Source organism: Dreissena polymorpha, chromosome 1, assembly GCF_020536995.1.
Source record: "Dreissena polymorpha isolate Duluth1 chromosome 1, UMN_Dpol_1.0, whole genome shotgun sequence".
Lineage (NCBI taxonomy): Eukaryota > Metazoa > Mollusca > Bivalvia > Myida > Dreissenidae > Dreissena > Dreissena polymorpha.
In genome coordinates, this window is record NC_068355.1 from 146,139,259 (window position 1) to 146,152,396 (window position 13,138).

The 13,138-nt window shown below is 36.3% G+C and overlaps 1 protein-coding gene across 2 annotated transcripts in view; it reads right to left on the reverse strand.

The window, feature by feature from the left end:
* LOC127854510 (SWI/SNF-related matrix-associated actin-dependent regulator of chromatin subfamily B member 1-like) overlaps positions 1-13,138 on the reverse strand; it is a 34,744-nt gene that overhangs the window by 17,547 nt on the left and 4,059 nt on the right. For both annotated transcript variants that reach the window (XM_052389584.1, XM_052389577.1), the window contains exon 2: positions 430-535. In XM_052389584.1, the coding sequence (XP_052245544.1) occupies positions 430-535 (106 nt within the window). The remainder of the gene's footprint in view (positions 1-429; positions 536-13,138) is intronic.

Genomic DNA, 13,138 nt, shown 5'->3' on the forward strand with positions numbered 1-13,138 from the left:
AGTTTCATGAAGATCAGACAATAAATGTGGCCTCTAGAGTGTTAACAAGATTTTACTATAGCCATATATAGCCATATAAGGAAAAATGCCCCTCCCCTTGGCAGCCATGTTTTTCAAGCAAACGTAACCATTTTCCGATTAATCGAAGATATCATTGAAACCAATCTTCTGACCAAATTTCATGAGGATTGGACAATAAATGTGGCCTCTAGAGAGTGAACAAGGCAAATGTTGACGTCGCACAACGGACAACGCAGGACGGACAAATGGCGATCACAAAAGCTCACCATGAGCACGTTGTGCTCAGGTGACCTAATAACAAAACAACATGGTTAGCATTACTGTTACTTCATAAGATGATTAAATGGTTTCCACCCTGCACTTTGTGATCCTAGATTTTTCTTTAGGGTTGTGCTAGTAGTTTCTTACCTATTTGTGCCAATTTTTTTCGTTCATCTGCTGTTATTAGTCTTCTCCACATAGAAGGAAACCTTTTATACAAGGAACCCCGAAACATTCGCAAGTAGTTGCCTACCTGCAAATTAATATAAAAAAAAACAAATGGATAAAATATTAGTCTGAATATTTGTACATTTGTAATATTCACTTATAATAAGATCATGACATTATAAGCATTTTACACAATTTGCAAAAAGGGAATAATTTATGTGGGCTTTGAGAAATTCTAATGCAGTGCTTAAATCTGCCCTTGCCCTTCATCCGCCACCAGAGCTGCCAAATCTAAATTAGAACTCTGCAAACAAAATTTCTTTTTGGTGGTTTTGATCAATGCAGATTATTTTACAAGCTACACTGAAAAAGTTAGGTTTTTGTGGTTTTGATACTTAAATAATTTCACTACATTGCTGTATTGTGTGAATTTTGAATAAGACAATAGACATCAAAATTAAAAAAAATAAATATTTTCAAACAAAACTGTTCATTAGTGTTCCAATTGTATTTTTGTAAAAATAAAAAATATTCTTACTATCATTTTCATATACATGTAATAAGCACTTTTCTGTGACTTTCTTATAAACTGGATTAAGTTAGCAGGGGACAAAAATATTTCATCAATGCACTAGTCCTGTGGGACATGCACCTTACAATTTTCACTCATCCTGCAAACACATGCCCTCATCTTTCAAATATGTCAGATGTTACTATTGCACAAGGCTGACATGACCTTAACCATTTTCTGAGAAGTCAATACACTACAGTTACATCATATCACTAAAAGCATGCAAAACTTCTAAGATTGCATGTACAACATCACGCACTTCTTTGTGAAGAAAAGCCTGGGATCAAATAGTTGATTGCTGAATAAAAATGAGAACCCTGAGATCTTAACTTCCTGTTAAAAATTGTTAGTGCATTTAAAAACAAGAGGACCTGAAAGGCCCAAAGTCGCTCACCTGAGATTCAAAGGAACTGACTTGTTCTGTGCAGCCCAAGATGTCTTAGAACAAAATGTTCTTACCAACTGTCATGACTAGTGAACATCCTGGCAGCCACGTTTTTCAACAGACCAGAACCATTTTCATACACATCCAAAATATCATTTAAATAAATATTCTGACAAAGTTTCATAAAGATTCATAAGTCCATATAAGGAAAAGCGCCCCTCCCCCTGGTGGCCACTTTTTCAAGCAACTGGAACCGATTTCGAACTTGTCCAAGATATCATTGGGACAAATCTTCTGACCAAGTTTCATGATGATCGGACAATAATTATGACTTCTAGAGTGTTAACAAGGTTTTACTATCCATGTGTACATGTAGCTTTACAAGGAAAAATGCCACGCCCCCTTGGCAGCCTGTTTTTCCACCAAGCGGAACCATTTTCAAACTCATCCAAGATATCATTGGGACTAATCGTCTGACCAAGTTTCATGAAGATCGGACAATAAATGTGGCCTCTAGAGTGTTAACAAGATTTTACTATAGCCATATAAGAAAATATGCCCCGCCCCTTGGAAGCCATTTTTTTCAAGCAACTGGAACCATTTTCGAACTCATCCAAGATATTATTGAGACCAAACTTCTGACCAAATATCACAAAGATTGGACAATAAATGTGGCCTCTAGAGTGTTAACAAGGTTTTACTAAAGCCATTAATAAGGGAAAATGCCTCGCCTCCTGGTGGCCATGTTTTTTAAGCAACTGAAACCATTTTCTAACTCATCCAAGCTATCACTTGGACAAATCTTCTGACCAAGTTTCATGAAGATCTGAAAATAAATGAGGCAATCTATCCATGTTTCAAGTTTTATGAAAAAATATGAAGAACGTTTAAAGTTATCGCAGGATCCAGAAAAGTGTGACGGATTGACTAACAGACAGACTGACAGACGGAGTGCAAATGATACATGTAAGTCCCCTCCGGTTTCACCGGTAGGGGACAAAAATGCCCCGCCCCCTGGCCGCCATGTTTTTCAACCAACCGGCATCATTTGCGAACTCGTCCAAGATATCATTGAGACCAATCTTTTGACTAAATTTTATGAAGATTATACTATAAATGTGGGCTCTAGAGTGTTAACAAGGCAAATGTTGACGCCGTACCCCGGACGACGCAGGACGGACGACGAACAAAAGGCGATCACAAAAGCTCACCATGAGCATGTTGTGCTCAGGTGAGCTAAAAAAAGGTTTGAACATTGGGTTATTGATCAAACAGTTCATTTTTGAGCTTTGCAATCAGTGTATACTTTATTTAAAAACAAAAATACTCGACAAGGTGTCACAAGGCTGAAAGTTGCTGAGAAAGACCAAGATTATAGTATACCATTAAATATTGTAATTAACTAATTTGCACTGTTCTTGCATTTTTAAACATTTTTAGTAAAAATAAACATAGTTCCACCAGTTTTATATTTGTGTATCTGTTACCACAGTATCACTACAAGTTCAGGGCTTTATTTTTTGAGTTTAGATCTACCAAAGAATGCTTTTTTTTTAAAACTTGTATTGCGAGTTGGAAAGAAAAAAAGGCGAGTTAAAATATTAACAACTCGCCAGCGTTATAGATAATTTTTGACCCATGGGGGTAAATACCCCCACTTTTCAAAGCATGGGGGTAAATGGTCAAATTTTGCCTTTCTTGAAGGGTAATTTGCTAAAAGTAAAAATATTGCCGACTTTTGAATGTTGATTGCTCCGTCAGTGGCCCAAACATTATCAGCCTTGTATTGTTGGCAGATTTGACATTTAAGACGAACTTCGTCCTTACCGTCCACCACTGTGAGCCACGGAAAACTGTTTTGCCAACTTTCAACAGTTGTTTTACATGTATTGGCGTTAAAGTGTGCCCTTTTTTTATTTGAAAACAGAGGAAATTAAATAATTCAGTATTAGCAGTACATTTTTTTTTACTGGAAACAACTTTTGCCGTATAAAAAGAATCAATGTTACTTTGAGAAGTAATTTGTTTTGGCTTCAACCATGAAACTGTGATAATAGACTGCGACATCAAGCCAAGGTATAACAAACCAAAAAGAAGGAAGATCTACAATTATAAGAAAACAAACTGGAGTATTATACAAACAAACATGGCTGAATTATCTTCCTAAGTGTGTAATATGTCATCACCAGAGGAATCAGGGGTCTTGCGAGTGGGCGAAGTGGGCGATTTCTTCTCTAAATTAATCTGCACTTCACACATGAATTTCATGAAGGCGAAGTGACTTCTACTCCTTTTAATGATTTACTTTGTGCCAGACATTGACTGATTAAACAGGGGTGTCAATTGGCCAAAATCTAAAATCCTGAAAATAAGCCTATCGTTTTGGGGCCAGAGCAAAAAAGGGTTAATAATTCATGTAACTTTGTTAACTAGTGTTTATAACTTTGTAAACAATATGTTAAAGTAAAATAATTTGTGTTTAAGATAACATTTTGTGACAATAATCTTAAAATTCCAGAAAAAATCCTCTGATTTATATCAATATCAAAATTGGTCCTTAAGGGCCAAAATCCTGATTTCAGGAATAATCCTGAACTTTGACACCTCTGTTAAAATCAATTTGATGTGGAAAATTGACACAGGAGGATTCTCAGCCATAAGTTGCCCGATTTACAGGTCATGCAAAGTTGAACATTCAAAAGAACAGTCTGGAGCTATTACACTTCTTGAAATTGTTAATAGATGATGCAATGATTAATTGCCTTGTGCTGGCTACCAATAACTATGATTCAGCAAAGTTAAATGGCCCATTAAAACAATATTCAAGAGTGATCAAATGGGAAGAGGTAACCTAGCATTGGCAATACATACATGTATGGGGCTCGTTTACAGGTCTTATTTGTTATCTCTGCTGTAAAAAGAGATTTTAAATGATTTTTTAATTAAAAGCAAATAATTGTAACAAAATATAAATTTGATTTAATGTTGAATTGCTTAAATTTTACAAGGAAGTAAAAAGATACTGTACATTTCTGGTTTTGTTACACTTGAAGTTTTAATTGATACACCTGTACAGGAAAAAAGTATGTTAAAAGTAGCATCATAAATTTACAGTCAATAACAAAGAAGAAAAAAGTAGATTTTATACACATGTCTTACTATAAATGAAATGCTGCCTTTTGAAATCCACCATCAATTTCAGTCTCTATTATAGAAATTATTTCAGCAGTAATGACGCTTACCAGTTATTACATAAATAGCATGTGAATTAAGTGTTAAATAAATTGATTAAACTCAGTTTAATACAGAAATAACACAACATTAACACTTAAGTGTGTGTGTTTGTATGTAAATGTTGTTCCCAAAAGTGCGAAATGAGAGTTGTTTCTAATTAATGATAATTGGCATGGTGTAAATTTGAACCTAGGCTGAGCCCTGATTCTATCTTTTGAAGCAAAATATATGTAAAACTAAGATCTATGATGCAAATGTACCATTTCTCCAAAAGATGTTACCACTTCTCCCTATTTTGGCTTTGAGACAAAGACAAAGACAAAAGTTTATTTTGTAAATAAAGGCCACCGGCCCAAAATACAGCATACATAAGTAACAGCATGTTATTTTTTGAGTTGTGATACATCAAGTTTGAACATCAATTTTGATCTACATCTTTCTTTTTCATTATTTCAGTTACAAAAAAGGCTATGCTTTTAAGTTTACTTTCATCAGAGATTTGCATAAGATTGCAAAAATTTAAGAAATTTTGTTCACCATTGTACCATGAAAAGATATACATTTGCCTTTCTTGGTTGAATTTTGGACATTTAAAAAATACATGAAACTCATCTTCAATACACATATTATTAAAAACGACTGAACAATATGTACATAATCGGTTTTCTCTTGAAATTCCTAAATGTCGACCAGTTTCAATAGCTAATTTATGGCTTGAACAACGGAATCTAGCAACTGACTTTCGAACATAAAATGGTATATCGATAAACAAATACTTTTCTGGGTTTAACATAGATTTGAACTGTTTGTAAGTATCGCATCTTGGTGAATTTCCAAGAGCTTCAAGCCAGTTCTGTGTATTACAATCAATCAATCTTTGTTTAAATGACATTAAGAATAATTCCACATTTCCTATCTCTTGACTTATCCAAACAAAACCAAATCCATAACGGTACAAAATATTTTTTACAGATGTCACCCAATTAGTTCTTCCGATTTCGTCATGCCGCTTTAACATAATATAACAGTTTCTAGGATATCGATCCTCTGTCATACTTATCAATTTACACCAATATTTAACGCATTTTACATGATGTTCTATACAAAGAGGTAATCTACCACATTCTCCTAATACAATGCTATCATTTACAGATTTATTTACACCAAGGAAATATTTACAACACTCGATTTGTACTTTTTCGAGAATGTCTGAGAATTCTATTCCATATATCTCAGAGCCATATGTAAGTATGGGTTTAACCATTGAATCAAACAATTTAAAATATTCCGTGTATGAAAAATATCCAAAGTTTCTTTGGTATGATTTAATAGCAAAAATAGATTTTCGGGCTTGAGCTGCAAGTTTTTCTTTCGCTTTCCTCCATGATAATTTGGGTGTAAAAAGAAGACCCATGTATTTATATACAGATGTGACATTTACGGGATTATTTTTTAAGACCCAATGTTCGTATGCTCTTAGCGGACCTCCATTTCTAAAAACAATAATTTCAGTCTTTTTTTGATTAATTGTCATACCAGTATTATCACAAAATTCTGATATAGAGTTCAATTGTGATTGTAGCTCGATCGCGGTATCGGCGCAACTCGCAACGTCATCGGCAAAAAGAATGCAAATAATGTCTGAAATATCTTCGGTGATAAAAATACCCCTATGACCTTTAGATTTTAGAAAGGTAGACAACTCGTTCATGTATAAATTAAAAATTATAGTGCTGGTTACGTCCCCTTGCCTAGTGCCGATGTTACAATTGAAGTTTTGCGTGACATTTTTATCATTTACCCGTACACATACGCGTAGATTTGAATACATCGATTTTAATACTTGAAAAAGCTTCCCCTTGACCCCATTTTTACACATAGCTGTAAATAGTTTATGAATAATCAAACTATCAAATGCTTTTTGGAAGTCTACGTATAGAACATAAAACCTACCACCAGGTTTACACGTATATTTTTGGACCATGCTTTGAAGAGTAAATAAATTATCAATGGTTGAATATCCCTTGCGAAAACCGGCTTGTGCTTCTTCTATTTTATTGTTAAAATCTGCCCATTTGCATAATCTGTTGTATACGATATTGGAGAATATTTTATACATTACATTAATTAATGATATACCTCTATAATTAGAGGGGTCATCTGTAGCGCCTGACTTATATATCGGCACAATTATACTATCCCGCCAGATATTTGGAAAATGCCCTGTATTTAGAATCTTATTAAATAAATCTCGAAGTAAAGGACTTATCATATGCATCGTACTTTTATAAAATTCTGCCCCAAGGCCATCGGTCCCTTGCGATTTTCCATCTTTGAGTTTTGAAATACTTTTTATTATTTCTTCGTTCGTGATTTCTGAGTTTAAAATTTGATCTTGATCATCTTCAGTTTCGTTAACCTCTAGCTGTATATCAATTAGACTTGGTTGATTTTCTTTACAAAGAAGGCCTTTAAAATAACCGTACCATGCAAATGGATCTATATTACAAGAATCTTTGTTTTTCGTCTTATGACTACCTTTTATTAATTTCCAGAACAAATTTGGTTTAGTACGCGATAAAACCAATTTGTTTCTTTTCGTCGTTTGATACGCTTGTTTTTTGTCCGAGCACATATTTTTAAACCCTCTACGGAGTGATATATAGTATTGATAATCCGATGCATCATTACTTAAACGGAATCTTCGTAATGCTGCGTACTTCGTTTGTTTAGCTGCGTTGCATTCTCTATCCCACCACGGTTGATTTAATGAATTGTCATTTTTATTAAGATAGTGTGTTTTATAATTAGCCTTCATATCGGATGCAGCGTATTTGTACAAATTAAAAATTTTATCGATCGCTTCGTCAATATCCGTGCACGCGATTGCTTCAAATATTTGCGCATGCTGAATGTTAAAACTGTTTTCAAATACTCTTATGAAATTTTGCTTGTGTGCGTCTTTCCATTTATACTTTTCTATTTTTGGTAAGTGTTCGCTACCGTTATTAAAGTAATGTTGATTGCCGCAATTAGCACGAATAATTTTCTTTTTCCCCAAAACTATTTTAGAACTAATAGGCAAATGATCAGACTCATCCCTAATCTCCACACAAAAATAAGTAATATGAGAAAATAGCTCAGTGGATACAACATGGTAGTCAACAACACTAGCGCCATTATTTGTAAGACATGTAAAATTTCCTAAAAAATCATCGTAGCTACGCCCATTTAAAATATGCATACCTTGCGTACAACACAGTTCAACGAGTGTTTTCCCAAAATTGTTATATCGTTCTGAGTCTTTGTTATTACGTGGGCGATCAAAGGGATCCGTGTTATAATCAACCTCTATGTTAAAAATGTTATCCACATTATCATCAGGTATATAATCTAATAATTTTTTTGTACGTGCGTTTAAATCTCCTGCTAGGTATATACATGCATCAGCATAAAGTACTCTTAAAGAAGAAATATTAGAGTCAATAATAGTGATACCATTATTCTCATTCATTCGCTCATAAATTGGTGAACCTTCTGGCGATACATAGGCTATATATAATATGATATCTTTTAAAGAGCTATACATAGAACTTTTGATATACAGAACAATACAATCCTGATAGTTATGACATATTTGTGAAATGAAACCTTCTTTTAACAGATCGTTTTTTACATACGCGGCTATTCCACCACTATTACGCCATGCATTAGTTACTTTTGTTCTCACATAGTCAAAACATGTATAATTTGCTAATAAATCACAAAATTCATTGTTTTTCTCACCCCATGTCTCTAATAAACCTATGATATCAAATGAAAGTAAATAATTTACAAAGTCACAATTATTTACAAGTTTCCTTAGACCACACACATTCCATGTTATAATGGTAATGTTTTCTGTTGGGCCTTGACCTCGATCCTATTCCACCCCGCCTGTTGCCCCAGCTTCGCTTTCGTCATCGGATCGTTCCGCCTCACTGCCCTCGCGATAATCCCCTCTCACCACATTCCGCTGGCTATTGTTCGTGCGTGTATGTTGTCTTCCACGGGTATTTCCAATTTTAGTAATTTCGCCGGTCAAGTCGTCGTACTGGTACACCTCGTTATCAATAAATAGCTTGTCAAAGCGCAATGAAGCGTATTGTCCTTGACTTCGCGCTTGAACTAACCGCTTTCCCAGTTCACGCCTGTGTAGTTGCACTCGCTCAGTGAAATCCTCGCGTACGGAAAATTGAGAATTCCTGTCCAAAACTTCCCTTGATTTTTTGAGTATGGTCTCACGGTCTTTGTAGCGAGAAAATTTAGCGACAATCTGGGGCTTTTCAGAATTTTTATTACCCACTCTGTGCGCTCTTTCTATTTCGACGTGCTCAAGATCGGGCAAACCAAGTGTGTCATTGATGAAATGTCGTACCTTCAGTTCCGTTTCCTCCCACTTCTCCCCGCTTGTTCCCGGGATCCCGAGAAAACGCAAATTATTCCGCCGCGAATGACCCTCTAAACTGTCAATTTTCGAACAAAGGCTATGAATTTGTTTCTTCATTTCTTGATTTTCCTGTTTGAGCGATTCATTTTCTGTTTTTAACAAATTTACTGTGTTACTTATGTCATCAACTTTCGAGTTTATCGTTGACAAATCAGCGCGCACTTCGGCTTTCATTTCTCTGAGAAAACACATTACCTCACTGTCCTGGTTAGATCGGCTTGTGTTTAAATGAGCGTCCCGTGCACTCGCGGGCGTTGCAATCGTCTCCGTAGCTCTCGCTGCTGTTTCAACGAACGATAAAGTCCGTTGTTTTTGTGTACGCGGCGGTCCAGGATTCGTCTCCACATCCCCACCCAGTAACATCAACATACACAGGAAAACAGCTAGACGCAAACAGACACTAACACTCCTTTTACCCACACACAGTGTACACAATCTACTTCTTGTCTTATTTGGCATCACAAATAATCCAATTCGCATCCTGTAAAGCACAGTATCGATAGCCATTTTTGAAATTATTGAAATTTTTCGAGAGCGCAATTTTCACGTGCAGCCATTAACAAGTTCATTCAATCTTTACCAAATGTCAAACTTGACCTAGATATTGTCCAGACAAACATCCTGGTCAAGTTTCATCATTATTTCATCTGCGAGTCATGATCAATGTACCTAATATGAAGTTTCATGATCCTAGGTGTAAGCATTCTTGAGTTATCATCCGGAAACCATTTTTCTAAGTTGAGTCAACGTGACCTTGACAGCCATTGTGTGAATAAGTTTTTTGGCACTGTAACCTTGACCTTTGACCTAGTGACCTGATAATCAATAGGGGTCATCTGCGAGTCATGATCAATATACCTATGAAGTTTCATGAACCTAGGCATAAGCTTTTTTGAGTTATCATCCCGAAACCATTTTACTATTTCACGTCACAGTGACCTTTACCTTTGACCTAGTGACCTGAAAATCAATAGGGGTCATCTGCGAGTCATGATCATTGTACCTATGAAGTTTTATGATCCTAGGCATAAGCGTTCTGAGTTATCATCCAGAAACCATTTTACTATTTCAGGTCACCGTGACCTTGACCTTTGACCTAGTGACCTGAAAAGCAATAGGGGTCATCTTCGCGTCATGATCAATGTACCTATGAAGTTTCATGATCCTAGGCATAAACATTCTAGAGTTATCATCTGGAAACCATTTCACTATTTCGGGTCACCCTGACCATGACATAGTGACCTGAAAATCAATAGGGGTCATCTGCGAGTCATGATCAATGTACCTATGAAGTTTCATGATCCTAGGCCTAAGTGTTCTTGAGTTATCATCCAGAAACCATTCAACTATTTCAGGTCATTCTGACCTTGACCTTTGACCTAGTGACCTGAAAATCAATAGGGGTTATCTGCGAGTCATAATCAATGTACATGTATCTATGAAGTTTCATGATCCTAGGCATAAGAGTTCTTGAGTTATCATCCGGAAACCATTTTACTGCTTTGGGTCACCGTGACCTTGACCTTTGACCTGAAAATCAATAGGAGTCATCTGCGAGTCATGATCAATGTATCTATGAAGTTTCATGATCCTGGGCATAAGCGTTTTTAAATTATCATCCGGAAACCATTTTACTTTTTCGGGTCATCGTGACCTTGACCTTTGACCTAGTGACCTGAAAATCAATAGGGGTCATCTGCGAGTCATCCCGAAACCATCTGGTGGACAGACGGACTGACATGAGCAAAACAATATACCCCCTCTTCTTCGAAAGGGGAGGGGGGGCATAATGAGAAAACTGCCCCCCTCTCAGCAGCCATGTTATTCAACTGACCGGAACCATTTTTGAACTAAACTCTCGTATCAAGAAAACAAATGTTCTGAGCAAATTTTATGAAAATTGGGCCAAAAATGTGACTTCTACTGTGTTCATATGTTTTCACTATATACATATAGAGAAAAATGCCTCGCCCACTGGCGGCCATGTTTTTTCACCGATCCAGACCATTTTCAAACTCATCCGAGATATCAATAAAACCAATGTTTTGACCAACTTTCATGATGATTGGGCAAAAATTGTGACTTCTAGAGTGTTAACAAGGTTTCTCTTTAGCCAAATAGGGAAAACTGCCACTATATACATATAGAGAAAAATGCCCCGCCCACTGGCGGCCATGTTTTTTCACCGATCTCGACCATTTTCGAACTAATCTGAGACATCAATTAAACCAATGTTTTGACCAACTTTCATGATGATTGGGCAAAAATTGTGACTTCTAGAGTGTTTCCAAGGTTTCTCTAAAGCCAAATAAGGAAAACTGCCCCGCCCCGCCCACTGGCGGCCATGTTTTACAACGGACCGGAACCACTTTTCAACTCAACTAAGATATCATACAGACAAACATTTTGACAAAGTTACATGAAGATTGGGTATGAAATGTGACTTCTACAGTGTTTACAAGGTTTTTCTGTTTTTTTACCTAGTGACTTAGTTTTTGACCCGGCACAACCCAGTTTCAACCTCGGCCGAGATTTCATTGGGACAAAGCTTCTGACAAAGTTTCATGAAGATGGGACAAGAAATGTGGCCTCTAGAGTGTTGACCAGCAAATGTTAACGGACGGAGAGACGGACATACGACGGACAAAGACCGGTCACAAAAGCTCACCTGAGCAATCAGGTGAGCTTAAAATGGTATTAATAGTGCACTCGATAAGAACGTACCATTATCTAACATCTAAAAAACAAAGTCATCGTTGGATTACATCATTATACAAGTCAGTATATTCCCCCGGGTCAAATGTGACGCATGACGTAATTTTCTCAAGAGTCAAAAAGGGGTCTTCTGTAATTTTCAAGCGTCAAAACCCGGGAGCTCGGGTCAAAGGAAAGCCCTGATCAAGTATGAAAAATAAAATCAAGAAAAAACATAAACTGCACCAAAGAGCTAAACAAACACAGGCATCAGAAGATTGGGACCAATTTAAACTTTATAAAAGAAAATTTCAGAAAGAACTAAGGAATGCACACTGGTCTTACGTGAATGAATTCCTATCAAAGTCCATGGGAATAATAAGTCTTCTTGGAAGTATATAAAATCAAAACGCACAGACAATGTGGGTGTATCAGGACTAAAAAGTAATGGAAAATTATATCAAATCAGTCAATCGAAGGCAGATATTCTAAACAACCAGTTTAAATCAGTATTTACCAAGGAAGACCCAAAAGAAAATAACCCTGAGTTAGGTGAACCTTCAGGGCCCTCGATCTATCAAATTTGCAGCCGAATTTTGGCGGCAGTCCCCCACCTGAAAAGTATACTTTTTTTCCATTTTGGGGGGAAAAACTCCCCTTAAAAAAAAAATTTTTTTTTTTTTTTTTAGAAATATGTGTCTCATGATTATTATATCTCAATTCTATTTCAATTTAATCTTTCAAACATACTAAATTATGAAAAATGCAATGAATATAGTGCAAACATGTACAAATGTAATAATGAGAGAGTAAGTAAAAAAATCCCCCAAAAAGGGAAACGCCGCAAATATTCCCCCTTCTTAGGGCTGCTGACCCCTTCCCCCAAAGTAGTGTGAGGGCACTGACTTTGTTACCCAGAAATTAAAGAATTTAATATAACAATCCCTGGTGAAGAAAAACTTCTAAAAGCACTGAATGTTAATAAAGCTAGTGGACCGGACAGTATCCCGAATAAAGTAATCCGCCATTGCTCAGAGGAACTTGCACCTGCAGTAACCCATATCTTCCAGTTAAGCCTATCTACAGGTATTCTACCAACAGACTGGAGAAACGCGAACAGTACACCTATATTTAACAAGAGCACCGCCTTGCGGGTGCAGACCGCTATTTTCTTTTTAAAGGTGAAGGGACTCTCATTTTCAATCAAAAAGGAGGGAGGGGTGGAGTGAAGAGGGGAGCATTGTGTGGGTGTGTGGACATTTATTACATTATCTTCCAAAAATGCGAAAAAAAGGAAAAAAAAAAATCGAGGGGG